The sequence below is a fragment of the Chaetodon trifascialis genome, chromosome 10 (assembly GCF_039877785.1).
Source record: "Chaetodon trifascialis isolate fChaTrf1 chromosome 10, fChaTrf1.hap1, whole genome shotgun sequence".
Lineage (NCBI taxonomy): Eukaryota > Metazoa > Chordata > Actinopteri > Chaetodontiformes > Chaetodontidae > Chaetodon > Chaetodon trifascialis.
In genome coordinates, this window is record NC_092065.1 from 15,236,521 (window position 1) to 15,257,484 (window position 20,964).

The following is a 20,964-nucleotide window of genomic DNA, read 5'->3' on the forward strand; positions in this document are numbered from 1 at the left end:
TTGACACACTGACAAAACACCGAAAATACTGATCCATTTAGTTTGTGCATTGAAATGAAGGATTTTCATTGTATGCTATTTGTACTATTTTACTGTTCAGTCTGTCACTTGAGACTGTTTTACCTTGTGTTGTGTTAAATATTTAAGTTTTTGTCTCAGTGTTGGTACCGTGTGCAGGCTGGTGCCATGTGAAGTTGGCATCCAGTACCCGTCCCTTGTGTTGTGAACAGGGGCTCACTGGTAAATGAAATCTCTGTTACATAGAGGCCGCCATTTTGATTCTATCTATGGTGCTATGTGCAGGAGTGATGGGCACTTCTGGTGTGAGGTCAGTATGTAACAGTTTATACTTATATCAATCGCGCTGACATTATCTGTTCATTCTGAAGCGGAGTGGAGTCCAGTGAGCGGGCTGTTGTTGTTGTGGGGTCAGACTGAAGTGCACCCAGGCATAACCAAAGCTCCTGTTGTGAACCGTCGTCATCTTTTCTCATACTTGTCCTTGCAAATGCCCACATGATGTTTACTCATTTGTATTTAGTCGTCTAAATTATGCAGCTCTTACATGGATAGCAATTGAGCACGTTGCTTTGTTCAAGTACAGCATTTCTAAACGACGCGTAAAGGTACTTTGTTTCATGGATCAGTTAATCTCTCATTAACATTTCCACCAATTTGATACATTTTTCATGACATTGCTCTATTTTTTGATGCAAAATGACACTGCTGTACTTTCCATATCTACAACAGTCGCCAATTTGGCATTATCAGAACGCCAACCTATGAGAAGATTTCAAACGTTAGAATAGCATTGCTCACATATGCATTTGTTTACATTTTCATAGTCACACTATTTTGTCCTGCGGCTGTTAGTGATCCATTTTAAAGTAACTTATCTTTTTTAGACTTTTGTATCCATGTATCAAAATGTAGAGTATTTTTGTAAAACTAAACGTTTTGGTTGATGTTCATCATAGCACAGAATATCATTGCTGGTATGCTTCCCTGACATGAAGTGCAGGTTTATTGTGAAGTGTTTGAACTTAGAAATGTAATTAAGTGGACATCAAGCAGATATGTTAGAACTTAATTCTACTGTTTTAACGTTGACTTTACCCAACCTGTATGACATAATACATGGGCTAGGTTTCTTGTGTGTATTTTTACTTCTTCTTCTTTCTTTCTTTTTTTTTTAATGTCATGCATCTCAAATGGCACTTTGACTCATCCATTAACTGTAGGTCTGGTTAGAGCGCAGTAGTGATGTTTCCAAGCATTCCATTCCTCTTGGGTAGGGGAGTTTAAGAGCACACGATGTTTGTGGAAGAAGTGCGGAACAGTAATGCCTCTTGAAGCCATACCAACACAGAAAGCCAACCTGTGACTTCAGTTTCATGAATGTAAGTTTTACCTCATGGTGTGGACATAGAGCTTGCTCTACATCTAACATCGGACCAATTACAGTTTTAGAGAACATATATTTTGAGGCAGAGGGGGCGGGTGGGGTGGCACCAAATGTCATTTGTATCACTGTACGTTTGTCAGATTGTCTTGGATTGAGGTGTAATTTCATGTTTTCACGTCCAGTTGTTTTTATTTCGAGCAATCCAGGATGCTCAGTCTGACTCTTCGAAAAGCCACTTCCACCTGAAAGAAACCACGAGAAACAGGAATTTGATGGCGGTGAAGATAGCACACAAATCTTTACACAATATCGGTTTTGTCCTTCAGTCATGTAAATGAATATCCATGTATATTTAAATGTGAAATATACTGCAGGGGTATCTTGAATTTCAATTGTGATGCTTTCAACAGAACTTTGTGTGCCTTGATAACTTAACTGTTACTCTGCTGTGTTTACTGGTGTCCCTTTTGTGTCACTGCTATTTGGCTCCACGTCCTTTTTATTCTCTAGGACTGTTTAACATCAGGACACTTTTCATTGATTGAATTTTTATTTCTGAACACAAGCATAAACCACAGTCCATAGCGTACTTTGAACATTTTCTGTTTGGAAACCCATTGCGAAATATCAGTGAGCACTCTCAACATAATATTGTGCAGCTTCACCAGTGAATTGTCAACTTTGTTATTTTCTGTTGAAAATGTTTTCTTCATGCCTCATGAGATTTGTACATGTGAGGTAAAAGGGACGAGACCGTGGAGATTGTTTTATGGAGAGCTTTCTTGTGTTGATGTGCTTGTCAACATTACTATTGTTGCTGTGAAATGCTTGATCAAAAGGAGCAACCATGATAAATTAACTGTTAATTGCCAATAGTGTGAGCTGTATCTTGTGTGTAATCAGTTTGCTCACTTTTCCTAGTTCGCTATCTATTTCACATTCTCCAACAGTTCTGTTGTATCCGTTCTGTGTAGCTTGAGCTTTAGTATCTAGCCTTAAAACCCTGCAGTTGGGATAAAGGTCAACCCCAGTGTGTTATCATACATCTTAACTATTATTAACATGTATTTTGCCTTGGTCTGGACATTTGTATACTCTTCTGTTTATATCTGTAATCCTGCTGCTACATTAAATGAATTAATAAAAACTTAAGCGTCTTGATTTGCTTCTTTTGTCCTAGATACACCAGTTACAAAAAGCCCTGAAAAGTGTTTATATTAATCTCTTCAAATAAAAATCCTGCGTGTTCCTCACAATCAGTGTAGTAAATCAATGCACTGTAATCACATGACAAATCTGGCTTCAAGTACAATATATTGGCACAAATTGATTGCTAATATCACAGTTTACTAATTCTGTGTAGAATTTGTTGGAAGAAAGCTGATGGATCCTCGGAGTTAAAACCAACATCAAACTCGGGTTTTTTCTTGAGAGCAAGGACAGCAACCAGAATGGCCAACATGGCAGTCAGTCCCCATATGTGATACTGGCTTCCTGAATCAGGGTCCTCAAAATGAAAAGAGTGCAAAGGCCCCACCATCCCAGCAGCACCATGAGCAACGTAGTGGTCCCTCTCGCTGGTGAAGAAATCCAGAGGGACTGGGAACACAGAACTGACCTCTGCAGGGTTTGGACTGGGACAAAATGACTCCTCTATGAAGCCAACCACCGGGGTCACCAACAGACCATTCTGGTAAGAGATGGAGGTGGGAGGGGGTAACGTGAGAAAGAGATGGACCCAACACAGCTGATGCACTGAAAGACAAGAATGATTTGTATTGTCCTACCTTACTGATCACAGGGAAGAGTTTACAGACAACCTGAACCTCATCTGAAGGTAGACCTATCTCCTCCTCCGCCTCCCTCAGAGCTGTGTGCACGTCATCTCTGTCACTGGGCTCCCTCTTCCCACCGGGGAAACACACCTCACCACCGCTGGTCCGCAGCTACAGACACACAAGTCAATCAAAAGTTGACTCAAAGATATTTCAGTCCTTCACGCAGTTATCATCCATTCGGGTGACCTGTTTGGAGCGCAGGGTCATCCAGGTGAACAGCTCTCCGTCCCTCACGAACAGTGAGATCAGTACTGAGGCTTTGGGCAGCACCGGGAGAAACGACAGCTTGTCTCCAATGTCGAACTGCTTTAAAGTGGCTATCGTCTTCTCTTTAATATGCATAGCAGCGAGTATAATCAAACTGGGAGCCAACCTATGTCATACAAGTAAAAAAAAAAAACCTGTCTTCAGAATAAAACTAGATTTCCAGGTCGGACAAAGTCTTTTGTACACCGAGTGTTAACTTCTTTTCGGTAACCAGTACAAAGTGTAACGGAGCTACGCATTGACGTCACAAAGTGCAACGGCAAGCTAACCTTAGCACAAAGCTAATGTTAATGTTAGCAGCTTTGTATGGTAACTAGCGTAACATGTCACTCGCTTTAGCGGCCAATATCACTCACGTAACTTGAATGGTTAATTTCTACGACGGCTCGGCTGCGGTTTCGTGACAACAAAATCTCAAAGCGAAAATATGACGTCACATTAAGCGACGAGCTTCCGCGTCAGCTACAATTAGCCGGCTAGCTGTCAAGGCGCAGTAGTCGCGGAATTGACAAATACGCGTGTGCTTCCCAAGAATAAGACCCAACGTATCATACATGGGAATGCGAAGGTTATTACATGAAAGGATAGGAAATGGAAAAGGTGAATTTTCTTAAATATGGACGTAAAGTAGCTCGTGATACGTTAAAAAAGTGCAACAGAAAAAATAAAACAGGATTTCAGGGGTTTCAACAGGATTTGTATTGCTGTAAACAGGTCCTTACTGAAAACAAAATATATTAAATAAAACACACAGTACATTCCAAGTCAGTCAGTTCATGGCATAATGAGGGAATAAATGTGTACTGTAACTCCAAAAAGAAACATGTACGAAAGGCTACTTAAATCTGACTGACAGCTCACTGTACATAAAGCAGTAGCCTGAGACGTGATTGGACGAGCAAGAATAAATGAATGGCATCTTTCTATCTCCAAGGTAAAACTGCAGTTTACAGGTAAAGTCCATACACACAAGTGAATAAATAAATTAAAATTTAACAACCAAAATATTCATAATATACAGAATTGATCCCACCTATTCAACAGGGGAGAAATTGAAAGCTCTTCTTTAAGTTATTTACAACCCACAAGTCACATTTGGTGGGTTCATGTGTAGAAAAATAAATAAGATTCAAAAACACAGCAAAGCTAAGGAGGGTCATCACAGTGGTCCTAGTCTTCATCGATTCAGTCCTCGCCTCTGCAACGCATCCCCTGCTCACACTTTGTACTTCTCCTTGGCTTGATCATTCAGTATACAGATGTGCTGTGAAAAACAAATAAAGAGAGGACAGTGAAATGATGTTTAATGCATTTCTATTGTCCAGGAATTTTATCATCTGTTTAAATTAGACATTTTATAGTGCATATGCTCTTTCCAGGGCTGTAGCCATCACTGTAGACACTGAGGGCATGTATTGTGTTCTGGAAATGTGACTGCTTTAACAACCTGCAGAGCTCATTACGCACAAATCACAAGAAAAATACAAGTTTAATTTGAATAAAGTAGGACGAATTTAGCATTTGTCCATCTGAATAGGCAGAAAAGACATTTTGACATGTAATCATGCTCAGGTGTTACTAATGACATTACATTATGACCCTGAAACTGAAGCAGCTTCTCATTCAGTCGCTGTTAAAAATGTTAAAAATAATAAAAAAAATATTAAACATTTCCCAGAATCTAATTAGAATTTGGGAGCTGACAGGCATCTGAGTAACAATTTCTTGTCAAATATAAAAGCTACAAAATATGAGCCATGTCCCAATTCTGTAACTGCAACTGTAGGCAGGTTTTTGTGAATTAAGTGTATTCACACTGTAACAGTGACAAAATGTATACTCAAAACAGCCACTATTCATTCTGAAAAAACACTTGACTGCTGAGCCTGCAGTTAATGTGCACTATTCTTACACAATGCAAAACAAAAATGGGGACATGGTCACAGTGGCAAAATACTAAAATAATTGCATCTGGTTGTGAAAAAGGCTGAAGATTATTGAAAACATTTTACTTTCTCATTCTGAAATTTTCAGTTTCAAGGTCACAGTTTGACTGACAGACATAATGCAGGCAATGCATTATTTCCTGTTCAGTGATGTACTTCCTCGATATGGTTTATATTTGCATAATATGTATATATCATATCAGTATACTGCAGACAATTCAAATGTAGCATGCAACTGGGAGACAGCTATAGTTTCATGAGATGTCAGTCCTCATACTTTTCATCTGAAGCAATCACCTGCAGCCAACTTACACTGAGATCTCTGAAGTACTCATTGTAGTCCAAAGCATAACCCACCAGGAATGCATCAGGCACCTCAAAACCAATGTCTGAAATGAATACACAGACACCATCAATGTGAGTCATATAAAGCAACCAAACAACAACTTCTAAGTGCAGTGAAAGTAGAGCGCTCAGGCTGACATGAAAGGAGATCAGGAAGCGTTTACTGTTATCAGAGGCTCTGTAGTGAACTAGTAAATGTTGCTCTTTTACTGCCTGAGCGAGGCTGTGCTTAAGCTGTAAGTGCTGTGTCGTGGAAAGTCAAAACGCTTACAGTAACAGCTGTCCTTGAGGGACAATCTTAAAGAGATTATCCAACTCAAACCTAAAAGCATTACATAATCAGAGATGGTGTGAGCAGGGGGTTATCAGGCATGGGTTGGTGTGTAAGTGCCAGGCTCAGCTACATTCGGAGTAGATATACCTGAAATGAATGTTAATCGTGCATGGAGAACACAGCTCTATTAAATAACAGCTCGCCAACCCTTCAAAGAGCCAGACACACATGCGAGTGACTGGCATGAAACGAGCACTACTGCATGTTAATACACAACGCGTCTTCTGCTGCATTCACATGGATTCAGGCAGATGGTAGAAGGCAGACGGACCAAATGTCAGGACGGCAAAATGAAACACGCATGATGATATTTTAATTGTTAATTATTACATGTATTGTTAAATCATTTATTAACTTCTCATTGTCCAGATCATTCCTGGTTACTAAGTTTGTAAACTCTGCCGGTTGTAAATTCCATCATGGAGGACAGTACAAAGTTAAAACATTTTAACTCACGCTGTTTACCCTTACTGGACATTTTCTGGTTTGCTGTCTACCATCTGCTGCTTGAATGCATGTGAATGCAGCATTAGTATAAAGTGAGTAAAGAGGTGCTCACAGTCTGGTCTGTACCCTGAACTCCTTGGGGTCCTCTTCACCAGAAGGCTGTAATGACGAACAAGGACAATACAGGACATATGAAACAAAAGAGAAACATGCCAAACAGAGAGCACTAATGTAACCGCAACCTTTTCAGTGCAGGTTTTAATTCTGACTGATGCTGCTGTTCTGGTACTGTTACACCTGCACAACACCTTGATCAAAACAAATGTTCACTCATGGTTCAAGATCAATCTTTGTGTCAGTAAATTGAGGTCCACTTTTGAGGCCTACTGTCTTACAGGCAAATTCACCAATTCATCCACCATTGTGTCTGGTTATGGCACAGTGGTGCAGTGATTAGTTCCCCTCGGTTTGCTGAACGGCCGACTCTAAGTTGCCCATATGTGTGAATGTGAGCATGAATGGTTGGTCTCTTGCCCAGTGTCAGCCAGGATTGGCTCCAGCTCTCTGTGACCCTTTAAAGGATAAGTGGTTCCATCTAACAGATGGGCTGATATCACTTCTGGAGAAATTACAGACAAAAATATTTTCCTCAACAGCCGTATCACTTTCTATAAACACTGTTCAGAATAATCTCGCTGTCTGTCTTTTTTACCACAGACTGTGCATGAAGAGCTGTATAAAGATGTGCCTTTATATACAGTATAGACTATAATTGTCTTACTTTATGTAAAAAAAAAAAAAACTAAATGAGAATGTCTGCAAATTGATCTGAGCAACGGGCGCTTTGAGTTTTCTAATGCTTTGTTCATCACATGTAAAATTAGATGCAGTTCTGTTGTGTTGAAGTAGCAGCAGAAATGTCAGCAGTCGATACCACAAGACCTCAGCAGGAACAGGAACTCTGTGCACAGCCTGATAACGCAGTAGAAAATGTTTTGTTTGTATGTGTGTGTGTGTGTGTGTGTGTGTGTGTGTGTGTGTGTGTGTGTGTGTGTGTGTGTGTGTGTGTGTACTGGGTAAACCAGTCCTTCAAGTCATAACTGTATTTAAATAGATCGGTCAGTTAAGAATTGTTAATCACACTGGAGGCTTACATATTGGCAGCAAGTTACTTTATGGCCTCAACATCAAAGCAATAGCAATGACCCCACCCATGTACAGTGGGTCAAACAAAAACTACTGTATGTTATGCAAGCATGAGAGGAAACACACATTGCTTCAGCTCATTTCCTGCTTCAACCAGCTTTCTGAAATACTTCAGAGAGAACGCCTCTACCTCCACAGTGCAGTTAATAGTACGGCAGATTAACTCTTAAGCTGCTCCCTCCCTCCCTCCATCACATTACATCTCTAATACAGTCCTAAAGGAGAGCGTCCATTAGCTAAGAGCACTGTTATATGCACTCTCCCTCTCCCTGGTGACATACCCAGTTACAGGGAATGTCTGCAATTAAGTTTCCTGGATTGTAAAATGTTCCCCAGAATCGGCTTTATTGGTCAACCATGCAGACACGTACAATCTGACTCTCACTGTATAGAACAGACATGCAGCTCAGAACAGGGACAAGAAATACTGAACGTTAAAAAGGTAAAGATTGGTAGAGAATACAGAATTGATAGGACTAATGTATATACACACATACTATACACAGATGTCTGACTGTGCTTACCTTACAACTTTAACCATTTTGGGATTACATTTGCTCAGCAGAGAAAGAAGCGTCTGCATCGTCCGTCCCGTCTCCACAATGTCCTTTTTATAATGGAGTAGAGGCATACACAAAGAAAAATATATTTATTCAACTCACAGATAACTTTGATGTTTCATATCCAATTTGATTTAAATTTAAAAAATTATGTTTGATATTTTAAAAAGATGAACAAACTGAATGAATCCTGGTGCAGACTCATGCAATATTAACATGGAAATCACAACAAGGGTTGAGGATTAGAACAAAATGGTGTGATCCCTTTGAGGTATTTATATCACTGTGATAAATATTGCAAATCAATGAGCAGGACTGATGTCAGTGTGGTTGGCATTATTGGGTCAGGCTGAAATGAGGATTTCTGCCTTATTGTTATGACGCACCTTGATTTGTCAGGTAGTTTATTTGCTGAAACAGTTTCTCAAGTGAATTTCCAGAAAACATACAATATCATGATGTCTATCATTATCACAACGTAAACTCACACATACTGACTTTATCCATATCGCACAAACATAAGGCAGAATAAAAAGAAAGTCTTACCTCAACAATCAAAACATTCTGCAGAGAGAAATGAAAGAATATTTGATGAAGAATGCAGCTGTGAAAGACCGTGCGGTTGATGCATTTCTGCCTGGCAAACACTAGCGGACTAACCTTGCCTGAGAGATTGGACAGCTCATCCCCTCCGATGACTTTGACACTGTTGGTTGACTTGTCATTCTAGGGGACACAAAGAGGAGACGACATTGTCCATCCCAGCGCGGTTACACTTTCAGTTTGGATTAACCTTGTCTTATGTGTTTTGCTAGAAACACGAGAGAAATTAGATGTCTGAACGTTGCACCCAGACTCTCCACACTTTGATCACTACAGCGGCCCACTGCTGACTGCTCTCATTCGTATTTTGTCAACGCCATATCACACACTTCACATCAGCACAAGGGATTCCTGGAAACGAAGTGAGAAGCGGCAGCTTACGCAGTAGCTCTTCACCCTAATGAAATCCACCGTCAGCGGCACTGATTTATCGCTGTTCTGGTTCAGCGCTTTAATGTAGTCCAGGAGGTCTGCGAAGAACTTGTAGCCCCCTTTCAGCACACACAGGGCTACGATGTGGTGTCCTCCCATGTCCCGGATTATGTCACGGGCCAGACGCTCTGTCCTGGACCAGAGAGGTGGGACACACACAGGAGGTAAGAGAGGGAGAGAGAGGAAATAGAGGCATCGTAAATTACAGCGCAATGGTGGATACAGTCCAGTTCTTCTGGGCGGGGAGGAGAACCTTGATGTGATATTGCACTCAAACATAATTGCTTACAGTCCATTCAACAGCACTGCACTGGACATTTAAGGACTACCTTCAAAATCCACATTCAAATCCACTTCAGGATGTGGGCTTCAGTGATTTGTCAAACAAATACAGTATAATGCACTCCTGCGATCCTAAACCAGGGTGAATGTGTGCGAGAGTGAAACAGAAAGTAAGCCTGTCAGATGACTTGACAGAAATGCAGGCGAGTAAATTACAGTGTTTGTTGCTGCTGTTGACTGCTTCACCTGTCCATGATGAGCCCATGGGGGATGATCACCTTGTCCAAATCGTTCTCATAATGTCTGGGGACGCAGAAAAGGTCCAGCTCGTGGCCCTTCTCATCATCAGCGATCTGGAACATAAGAAGCCATCTCTTCAAGTCAGCGCACAACACACTGCACTGACATAACGTGCGCCAAAGACGTATCCGCTCACAGTGAAGCCATTCTCGCCTCTCGCCCCTGGCAACACCGAGCCTCTCAACCACCTGTTTATACCCGCACACACGTGACTGAGATTTTGGAGGGACGTTAACGGACATCAAACACTCAAATACTGATTGGAAAGCTCGTGCCACCTGCCGTATGCGAGAGCAGGCCTACAGGACGCGGAGCACAACCACACCCTGACAAGTGAACAAGTTGTCAATAATACAAAACAAGCCCCCCCCGAGCAAGGCAGCAGCAAGCACGGCAGTTTACAGCCTCACCTGCAAATACGAAGCCATGTTTCCAGCGGTCGTCCGTCCTGTTCAGTTGCAGTGAAACGTCTGAGGAGTCATGCTCAGTTCCTGAGAGAGAGAGAGAGAGAGAGAGAGAGAGAGAGAGAGAGAGAGAGAGAGAAAGAGAGAGAGAGAGAGAGCCAGAGGGGGGTGGGTGGGGGGGTTGACTGGAGGTGTCACGAGCCGTTTTCCTCCTGCTGCTGACCGTGAGCGCGCGCGAGCAGCACATGCGATGCTCCTCTGTCTGTCGCCCGGGGTTTAAGCACCTTACGTCAGAACCCAGTTTACCTTCCCAGTAATCTGATTTACGCGACACAACCTGAGCTCAAAACCCGCAATAGAGGTTACTACTACTGCTGCGGCTTGTTTTGGTGAGTATGGCAGCGATGTGCCGCGAGCGTTTGGGAGAAGCTGCAGATGACGCAGTTTTAAAAATAAAACGGACAGTTAACGCCTCTCCTCACCAGAAGCGCTGCAGCCCAGCGCGCGTGGTTTCACTGCATCTGTGCTGTGGACTCAGTTAAGAACTATACTCAGTTTTATAGACGTATAAAACCCAAATGTCCCGAGATATATACTCACTTCTACATTACATTCAGCTGAATAAAATCTTATATTTTTGTAGTATTTCTTTTACTTCCATCGTGGTATAATGTGCAGCACGTGTTTATTTTCTAAATAATTGTATTGTAAAATTTGTTGACAACAATCTCACCTCAAGGTCAAATGAGGAACTATTCAGGAGCTTTCAATCATATAATGTGTTCTTCATCAGCAGGTGGACTGTCCAGCTGTCATGTAGGCACTTTTTTACAATTTAATTTATTGAACTTCTTAAACATCTCATCCTTGTTACCTTCAAGTGCATGTTTAGCAATCCTGTACTAATACTTCACAGAGTTGTTTGTTTAGCATCAATTTAGAATGTCATTTTGTCAGTGTCAGATGTGCATTGCTTTTAACAGGATCTATCTACAGCAGGGTCTTAGCAACATAACTCGTCCTCAATTTCACTTCAGTGTATAATGAGCATAACTGAGTTCATACGATCCTGTGGGGAATATTTACACACTCACACACACAGTTCACTGCTATGTTTGTGTCCCAAGTTAACCCTCTCTCCACAACTCCTCGCTCACAGTGATCTTGACACAACCATTATCAGTACGTCTTTCTGCAGGCATGTTGATTACATGCCAATTTACCAACCGTTAAATTTAAATTTGGAAAGATAAGATAGAACAGTAAAAACTGAACAACCAATTTTGAATGTGATCCCAATTTAATGAGTTATACAGAAACAAAACATTTTTCCATATTACAAAAAAACGATACCAGGTGTTGTACCACACCGGGAGAACACCAAAGACGCAAACATCATCATCTCTGCACGATAATAACAGTCTTTCTGAGTGCCACTTGTGACAGTGAGGCCAAATCTCAAATGACACCATTCCCCATATAGAGTCCTACTTTTAGCCTGAGACCCACATACAGAGCTGTGAGTGTGGGCAGAAAGTAGAGCACCATCCAGATGAAGACGGTGTGAATTGAGAAAAGACCTTAAAGGAAGAACACTCATTTTTTCTTCTTCTCGTCTTTCTTGCCGCCATCCGCTTTCTCCTTCTCCTTGTCTTTGTCCTTCTCATCTTTTTTCTCTTTCTCATCTTTCTTCTCTTTCTTGCCTTCCTCCTTTTCCTGTCCTTCCTTCTTTTCTGCATCTCGGTTGGAAATCTTGTTGTTGATCAGGTTGTGCAGAGCCACCACAGAGCGAATGAGTGAGGCCAGGTAGACCACCAGCATCTGGTCGTTGGTCTTAAGGTAGAAGGCTTTTGTGAACTCCTGCAAAGACAAAGATGTAACATTCAGCATCGCAAATCATGTCTAAACGATACAGCACACGCCATGCTCAAATGGCATGAAATAAATAAGAGTCGGGTTGCTAAATAATAACTATAATAATAAATGAGATTAGAAGCAAGCGGATTCCTGTTACCAAATTCTATGCAGGGACCCAAAAGTGATATGAAAAGATGAAAAGAAACCATCAAAGTTGAGCCATGGATTAAACAAAGAGCAGGCACTCATCTCCAAGGTCTTGTTTATGTTACAGAGATAAGATAAGACTTAATTGATCTCACACCGGGGAAATTTAGTCGTTACAAGCTACAAGCAGCAAGTTACAAAGAGCAAGCGCAGTGGCCTAAAGAGGTCACGGTAAAAATCTAAAAGCATACAAGATACAGAATGGAAAAAGCAACTATGTATATGTACATTTGTACATATTATATTAAAAAAAAATATTAAGAATTATTTTGGTATATTTTATCAATTAGTCAACTCCAGATGACTGAATTTGATTTTTTATGGATTTTGAGAGTTCAAAGTTGTTCACAAAATTCAATTTGGAAAAAATCATTACAGCAAATCTCAACCTAAGTCTAACCCCAATGAGGAGTACTGAGTACAGGTTTCTATGTCAGGAACCACAGTTCACTCTGGTCAACACATGAGCACAATGTGCTCTAAAGCGACTCAGTTTGCCCTCCAGTGGATAAAACGAGAAGCTCAGTAAGTCACAAAAGCTAAAAATGAAGAGTTTATTTTTTCAGTTTAATCTTTTGTTTTCCTCGTCACATTTCTTTGGTTCAGTTCAAAATTGCTGTAATTGTAAGTGTGCCAATATTATAGTTACAATTAACTGCTGCAGCTTTAATTCATTGTAAAAGAATGCAATTTAATGCAGATCTCACTTAAAATGAAAGTGAAATTAGCTTCACTGCAATTCAAAAGATTTCCCTGCAATTATTATTTTAAACAAATATGTTGATTTCTTTGTCTTTGTGCCTCAAACACAAACAACTTACCAGTAGATTTACATCTGGCAGCAAGTTGAAGACATCCTGCAGCTGGTAGATGATCTGGTGGTTGATGGGAAGTTTGCCTGCTGTGACTCTCTCCAGGTAAGAGCGGATGTCCAGCAGCTTCGAGTTGAGTCCCTTAAGGCCATGAACCTGATTTGTGATGCGTTGCGACAACGTGCCCACTGTGGTATCCTTGATATCTCTGCAGATAGTGAATGAGCATGGGTATGAATGTTTTTACACCTTTTATACAGTATAAAGCAGCTGTTGTGCAATTATCAGCAGAGCAAAGTGTGTGAACTGAAGTTTTGTTTAGTACCTGAGCAGGTGCTCCACACCCACTTCCTCTGCTTCCTCAGCTCCAATCTCACTGGTGACGTGTTCAAATGTCTTGGATGTTGGAGTGCCATCCTAGAAATGGTAAATCACAACAATGAAAATAACTCTAACAGTACTCAAAACCAAAGTTAGGTATAAACTGACAAACATACAAAAACCGCTCACAAGAAAAGTCTCATTGTTTGAAACCAACAGATGTAACAGGATAGCACTGCTGTACAGGCCACCACCTTTCATAAAATGACTTTCTAACACCACCTTTACATCTAAATTAGCCCATGTATGCAGCTTTTCCTAATCCATGGGTAAACCCGCTAGAAATAGGCAATTCACTCCTGATCCTATTGCCTTTCTGTTTACTTTCTGGTGAGCCACGTTCAACGTAATACACACACCAGAGAACAAAGACAATAGAAAGCAGTATGGAGGCCAGTGACAATATTATGGTGGTTATGGTTTATCTTTTATTCATCTTTTATGAGATAATCACGAGTTGGCAACTCTTTCTGATATCACGCAATATTTACACCCAAACATCCAGAAGTTCAAGGTGCATCATCATCGTGCCAGAGAAGGGGTGAAACCTGACGGGTGACACGTTCCTATCACTGCTGATTGGAGCTGGAGCTGATAAATACCCATAGCTATTGCAGTCATTTGATCAGGGAATGAATGCTGATTGTACCCTTTCCCACTAAGGACAAAAGCCAGATGTTAGTGGGCGTTTGTGGGTTTTTTTTGTCCAGTTTGAAAGATGTTTACAAATCAGATGAAAGGGGAAAAAACTATAGCTCTTTAAAGGCCTTCCAACTCAGTGTGCTTTCCAGTTTACCATTATGATATATTAAATATAAAGAGTGGCCATAAAAATCAATTTAATTGCGTATCACCAGCAGGGTGCCCAGGAAACCCTGCATGCATTGTCACCAAAGTCATGGAAATGTATTTATTATGTAATTTATAATGCAATAAAAAAATATTTCCCAGAAACACTGTTCAGTGCAAACCCTTTCAGAACCAGCTGGTATTCTGTCTGCTTCAGTGCAATCCATGATTCACTTACGTCGTGTATTTCCTCCACAGAGATGTATGCTTCTGTGGGTAGACCAAGATCTTTGGGCTTCACATCTATAATGACTAACACCTGGCAGGATAACAAAGACATTTGAGTAGAACAAGGTGATATCAAGACACATGCACATTAATTAGTGGAAAAAAGCAATGTAGCTACATACCGAATTGGTACAGTATTGCTTGATGAGTTCATTGATAGCAATGTCATTCTTATGTAACTTCGGTCCCGTGTGGTACCATCCAACTATCCTTTCTCTGGCTGCAAACCAGGGTAGATAGTTATTCACAAGTATAACATCAGGCTAACAGAGTCAATGTAAAACACAAGTGAATTACTCAGACCTATGCCTTACCATTAACTTTCTTGAACATGCCATACATGTTCTCCAAGTAATCATGATCCAGGAACCACACTGAGTCGTCTCTGTCATCCTCATCAAATGGCACTGGAAAGGAACAATGACAATGCATTAAAGTACTGGCAGCATCTGTCTGTGACAGACTTAAACTGACTTTGAGAGTAATTTTGTGTCCTTTAAATGCTGTCTAATGCAAGTATAAACAGCATAAATGCCCTGATTCTGCACATGATCAGCCAGTTACTCACCCTGTTCACAAAGTTGTGTAGTGTTTTCTGTGCTCTGGAAGGAGCTTTCTTAAGTCTAAAAAACTAACTCTGATGATGTCATCTGGGTTAACTTGGTTTAGTATTGAAGACTACAAATTTGCAACATAAAGCTTGAATTACAAAATGGGATGTGAAGTTTGAAAGGTGAGTATTTAGCAGACAGGGATGGTCGAATGAAAGATACTAGTGTTATTATGAAGTGAAGGATCCAGTCTTTTAAGAGCTTGTATATCACAGGAAAAAAACTCAGTATATCTTGTGTATACATATACGTGTGTATACACAAGATATACTTTTGTAGTTTTGTAAAATGTGTGTGTGTGGGTTTTTTCAACTTTTTACTGTCCAAACACTGTAAACATGACACTTACCTGCAAAACTGTTTGAGACGTCAAGAACTTTTTTCTGCCATGATCCCAGAAGGACACCAACCACTCGTTTCTGATTGCCAACTTTTCCTATCCTGTAGATAAAAAATACAGAACAAATTATCTTGTTAATTTATCGTTGTTTGTCAAAACTGAACACCATGACTCATAAACATCCTCCGAGTCGTTCAGTAAGTTGCCACTGAACGCTAAGCTAAGCTAATGCCCTGATCTTCATGTTTTCCATGGCCAATGAAATGTATGGTAAGATTGTGTCATTAGCGTGCCTACTAGCGAGTTCAATTACTAATCAATCCTGCTGTGTTAGCGATTAATCTAACAATTTAACGCGTATTGTTTTCACTGGCGAGATTACGGACTAAACTGATTCCACTGAGCTAACTAGCCTGGTCATGTCTGCATTCACTCTTAACGGGGCTCTGACTCAGCAGGGCTAACATTAGCTTAGCTTAGCTTAAGCGTTACGCTTTTGGACATTTTAACTTCTAACCTTTATACAGACAGAAAACAAATATAGAATTTACTGACCTGTTAAAATGGTCAACCACGCTGAGCAACACCAGGGGATGAACGACAACATTTTCCACCGCTAACTCCGGCATTTTTTTCAGTAAAGATACACAGCTCGCAAGCCCACTCCACACAATGACGGCTACGCTACACTTCCGCCTGCGCCTGACGTCTCTTCCGTTTCTCTTGGCAACAGTGCGACGCGGAGAGAAGGCAGAAGAGTTGTTGCAGACAGCCGTCCAAAGACAAAATGGTAGGAACTGAGCACGTAAGTTAACGTTGTTTTGTGTAGGAAATGTTTTCTAAAAATTTTGTCCCTTTATGTCACTTAATGATAAAGTTATTGATGTTTATATTAACGTTAAATAAGCAGAAACCCTGGAAGTGCATCAATTATATTTTCTCGGCATGGCATGTAACTTACTTTACTGACAGCAACCCAAACTAACATGACTTGACTGAAATTAAACCAAACATTGTTTGTGTGCTATTACTATAACAGACCTTTCATATATATATATATATATATATTTTTTATTGTTATGTCTTTTTTCATTCTGTCCTGCAGGCTGAAGTTGAGGAAACACTGAAGAGGATCGAAGCCCATAAAGGTGTGATTGGAACAATAGTTGTAAATGCAGAAGGTAAAGCCGACATGCATAAATATCCAGCACAACAGCTTTCTCTGACACAGCATGCTCACAGGCTGAATGTAAAGGTTTTATCGTTTCAGGCATTCCCATCAGAACGACTTTAGATAACTCCACAACGGTCCAGTATTCAGGACTTCTTCGCCACCTCACGATGAAGGCCCGGAGCACAGTGAGGGATATTGACCCTCAGAATGACCTCACCTTCCTCCGCATCCGATCCAAGAAACACGAAATATTGGTTGCACCAGGTGAGCATGTAGTACTGTTGACTTTATGATGATAAATGTTTAATATTATCCCAGCCCACAGCTGTAAATTAGGAATGCTTTTGGCTCTGCTATTTATACTACATCTGTATCTCTGTCTTCTTTTATGTCCCTGCAGAGAATGACTTTCTGCTGATAGTCATCCAGAACCCATGTGAATAGCTTCTGGACATCGCCATGCAAGTCAGCCTTTGCTTTGTCACATGGTGGTTCTTTATCCAGGCAAAACATCTTTTTCCACTGTGTTACACTGCTCCACGAGCTGCATAATCCCTCTTTTCTTCTTCTCAGAGCTCAAGCATGTTGCCTTAATCCTTAATCTACATGATCATTTTATGTCTCTGTGTTAATATTGAATACATTTGTCATTGTACAGGATTTACTCGATCATCCCTTTCCGTTCTGTTAATGTGCAGACGGGTGACAAATTAAATGAAAAACCTGAATAAAGGGGGAGGGGGAACATAACAAATGCTGCCATACTTGCCTTAATTTGGATTTGATTTTATATCAAGATGCCAAGAGGAAAAGATCTAAGTGACTTTCAAAGCTGAGTAATCTTTGTGCCTGGAAAAGTGACTAGAGTGGGGGGGTCTGCATTCAACTCTGTGAAATCATCACGTACTGCATTCAAATTTTCTAATTTTATTAGTTGAGTAAAATTGCATATTATCAAAAGAAAAGGATCTTCTTATTCACACTGGACCCTGTCAGTGTAATATTACTATATATAATTGATTTGCTTGATGCAAGTATAAGCAGTATTTTAATGTTGTAGCTGGTCAAGATGGAGCTAATGCTAACTGCTTATACTGTTTGGTATCAATAGGAATGTGTCATATTTCATAGAGGCGTTAATTTGCATGTAAAATCTTAAAGGCCCTGTACGCACACGGTCCACTCACTCAGGTGATTTCATTTCTGCTGTCTGATTCATGCTGTTTGATTGACATCTTCCTCACCCTTGTTTCACCCTGTTCTGCTTACTGGGCTCTTTATTAATAGTTCAACACAAACATAGCACAACTCACACACAACTTTTAGCCTTAGACATGTAGCATACCCCATCTAGTGTCATGCTCTAATCAGATGAGGCTTCGTCTGTCTCTCCTTTGTGTTTACTGGCAGATAACCTAACAATGCCTCCACTCTTTCAAGCCTTTAAGTTCTAATGGCTTTCCACCATTGCTTTTATCATTTGTTGAAACGTGTGAGTCTTTTCCAGGATGACAATATGCCCATCCACATGACTCGAGGGGTCACTGCATGATTTGATGAGTGTGAAAGTGGTGTGAATCATATGCTCTGGCTTTCACAGACACTGGATCTCAACCCAATTAAACACCCATTAGAGATGTTAGGGCGACATCTCAGCTAGCACCATCAACTGCCATCGTCATATCACCAAAAGAGGAGAATACCTTTAGGAGGAACAGTGTTTTTTCCTCCAGTGGACTTCTACTACTACTCATCTACTTGTAGATGATTCTTTTTCATGGTGCCGTGAAACCAATTATGTTGAATCTGCATGAATACAGTAATGTATAACCCTGTTTTTATGTCAGGTGAAGAAATGGCTAAATGTTTTTTATCTCATCCTGAGTAAATGCAGACAGTCCACTGTGATATGTACAGATACTGTACATGACAATGACAGACAAAAGGCATTTTACAAATATTTTAATGTAAATTTCCATTCGAATTTACAGCAATATATGTTAATAAATAATTCATCACAATTATACATCCCAAATAATACATTACATAACAACTGATTGAAACAAATATGCAGGATTTCACAGAAAGTTTGGAGAGGAGACTGAACAGGGGACGCAGGACAGTCAGGAGATTGTGGGACATTGCTACTGTAGCTTGCACTTATAGGAACAGGCTCCTGGGATTTTACTATTCAGAGAGAAAGAGGCAGAAATTATGAATTCCTGACACTGTTTTGTCTGGCTTGAACAAAAATAAATCTCATCAAAAGACGAGAGAGGGTGTAGTTTATTGTTACCCACAGAGGGACAGTGTCTGTATGTCGCCTATAAACAATTATAGAATTGTTTGAAGTGCTCCAAGAGTACCAAGACAAATGATATCGTTTATTAGTTCTGACACTGTCCTGAAATGGAACTGAATAATAATTTGGCTTTTTCGTTTCCTCAAAAAAAAAAAAAAAACAACATAAAATAAAATCAGTACAACTTGGTTTTTCAAAATAATGCCACAATAAATCACCTTCAGACGGGTGAAAACATTTGTTTGGACATTATCTCTAAAAGTACTGTGGTTACACTCGAGTGATGCCAGTTATCTAAGAAATGTAGTAAAAGGCTTTTTCCAAAAAAAAAAAAAAGAAAAAAAGAAAAGAAAAGAAAAGAAAAAAAATCACAACTTTTATTCTCTTCAAGTTTTGTCAATATAGGCATGTGGAGGCCTCCGGACACAGAGTCTGGGATGAACCATCTGAGCTATCATCATGACATCTTGACAATGTGAGACAAAGACTGATACTTGCCATGTTGTCATCTATCTCCAGTGCATCTTGGCCCACCTCCCAAACATTTTTGACATCACATAACATTTTTCAAACACAACTGTCCTAACATCCTTCATTTTCTAAACATTTTTATTCTGACCAGCAGCAATTCAAACAAAACATATGGCTTCCCACAAGAAATGGTTAAGACAAAACATACAAAATTCTTCGTCTATCGCAAGTGACTTTACCAATGGAAAATGTCTTAAACCTCAAAAACCTCACTGATCCCATTTGCCATTATATAGATAATATCTTTTTGAGGTTTCCTATCCTCTGCAGAACCTTTACCAGCACACAGACTGCATCATCCGTCAGATACGGTGCTCAGTAGACACTATAACATCATGCGACACAGAGGACGGTCAAGTATTTCCTCTTATTCTGTTTCAAGTGCATCCTGTCAAGTTTAAGGCCTGAGGTGTGCTTTGATTCCTCCTTCCTCGATTTTCATTCTCTGAGTATTAACCAAGTGACCACTTTAAAGAGACAGTTCAACCCCACATCAAAAATATATGGTTCTCCTCTTAGCTGTAGTGCTATTTATCCATCTAGATTTCGATGGCGCTCGGCTTGTGTTGCTCAAAGCACCAAAAAAAAAATATTTTCTTTCTACTGAACTACACCAACCGACTGTATCAGAAGGAAGTCTGCATATACTCCCCTAATAGTTAAAAGTAAAACATTTCAGACTGTGGGATGAACTGTCCCTTTAAGTCTCTTCTCATTGCTGTCCAGACAGGCTACAGATTTGTGCTGATACATCTCGTTAGCGTGGATCAATACAGTTTATGCAACAGATGCTATGATATGAGCTAAATGGTGGAGAGTCCTTAAAGCCGTCTCAGGAACTAGTAGAGGGAGTATTTAGCATTACTCCGATGAAGATGCTGTTTCACGTACCCTGTGTTGTTGCAATCCATGGGCAGAATGAGAGAGAGTGTGAATGCCCAGACTATATGGTCAACATGGTTTACAGTTGCCATGGCAAACATGGCAGGTAATCAGAAAATCTGGACCCTGTCAGGTGACATCACTGACTGTCCAGAAGCGTAGCAAGACAAGGACCGGCTCCTTCAAGTGCTTCAAGTGCAGAGAGTGGTGTGGCTCCAGCCTGTCTTGTTCTTGTTACCTTCGCTGTCAGAGGCGAATCTGTCAGAGAGTCGGTGTCAGAGGTCACCTCGGCGTGTGGCCGTTGACTTGCCCCCTGCCCCAGTGGATGTTAGGTAGTGTCAAACACCTCCTGAAGTGCTCCAGCTGGGCCTGCAGTCTCTCCCTCTCCTCTCTCACTTTCTGCCTCTGACTCACCAGCTCC

General features: G+C 40.5%; 5 protein-coding genes across 8 annotated transcripts in view; 1 reads left to right on the forward strand and 4 right to left on the reverse strand.

The window, feature by feature from the left end:
• Window positions 1-1,195: 1,195 nt before the first annotated feature.
• On the reverse strand, window positions 1,196-3,947 carry nudt7 (nudix (nucleoside diphosphate linked moiety X)-type motif 7). The gene is made up of 3 exons (XM_070971490.1): window positions 3,430-3,947; window positions 3,193-3,351; window positions 1,196-3,095 (listed from the first exon to the last, which is right to left on the reverse strand). The coding sequence occupies exons 1-3, from the start codon at window positions 3,583-3,585 to the stop codon at window positions 2,745-2,747; spliced, it is 666 nt and encodes a 221-aa protein (XP_070827591.1). The 5' UTR covers window positions 3,586-3,947; the 3' UTR covers window positions 1,196-2,744.
• Window positions 3,948-4,194: 247 nt separating this feature from the next.
• On the reverse strand, window positions 4,195-10,823 carry hprt1l (hypoxanthine phosphoribosyltransferase 1, like). The gene is made up of 9 exons (XM_070971458.1): window positions 10,376-10,823; window positions 9,912-10,018; window positions 9,333-9,516; window positions 9,009-9,074; window positions 8,895-8,912; window positions 8,313-8,395; window positions 6,695-6,741; window positions 5,769-5,845; window positions 4,195-4,774 (listed from the first exon to the last, which is right to left on the reverse strand). The coding sequence occupies exons 1-9, from the start codon at window positions 10,391-10,393 to the stop codon at window positions 4,727-4,729; spliced, it is 648 nt and encodes a 215-aa protein (XP_070827559.1). The 5' UTR covers window positions 10,394-10,823; the 3' UTR covers window positions 4,195-4,726.
• An 824-nt stretch (window positions 10,824-11,647) lies between these two features.
• Window positions 11,648-16,344, reverse strand: psmd7 (proteasome 26S subunit, non-ATPase 7). The gene is made up of 8 exons (XM_070971457.1): window positions 16,210-16,344; window positions 15,664-15,755; window positions 15,018-15,110; window positions 14,826-14,923; window positions 14,654-14,734; window positions 13,571-13,662; window positions 13,255-13,453; window positions 11,648-12,229 (listed from the first exon to the last, which is right to left on the reverse strand). Exons 1-8 carry the CDS (start codon window positions 16,281-16,283, stop codon window positions 11,966-11,968), a joined length of 993 nt encoding a protein of 330 aa, XP_070827558.1. The 5' UTR covers window positions 16,284-16,344; the 3' UTR covers window positions 11,648-11,965.
• A 60-nt stretch (window positions 16,345-16,404) lies between these two features.
• LOC139337092 (dynein light chain roadblock-type 2) lies at window positions 16,405-18,854 on the forward strand. 2 transcript variants are annotated; one of them, XM_070971459.1, is made up of 4 exons: window positions 16,405-16,459; window positions 16,760-16,835; window positions 16,925-17,092; window positions 17,229-18,854. In XM_070971459.1, exons 1-4 carry the CDS (start codon window positions 16,442-16,444, stop codon window positions 17,270-17,272), a joined length of 306 nt encoding a protein of 101 aa, XP_070827560.1. In that variant the 5' UTR covers window positions 16,405-16,441; the 3' UTR covers window positions 17,273-18,854. The 2 variants fall into 2 exon arrangements, with proteins under 2 accessions (XP_070827560.1, XP_070827562.1); XM_070971461.1 differs by having other exon boundaries at window positions 16,406-16,444; window positions 17,229-17,391.
• A 173-nt stretch (window positions 18,855-19,027) lies between these two features.
• LOC139337089 (genetic suppressor element 1-like) overlaps window positions 19,028-20,964 on the reverse strand; it is a 38,462-nt gene continuing 36,525 nt past the window's right edge. For all 3 annotated transcript variants that reach the window (XM_070971454.1, XM_070971456.1, XM_070971455.1), the window contains exon 16: window positions 19,028-20,963. In XM_070971454.1, coding sequence (XP_070827555.1) covers window positions 20,826-20,963 — 138 coding nt within the window. In that variant the 3' untranslated portion in view covers window positions 19,028-20,825. The remainder of the gene's footprint in view (window position 20,964) is intronic.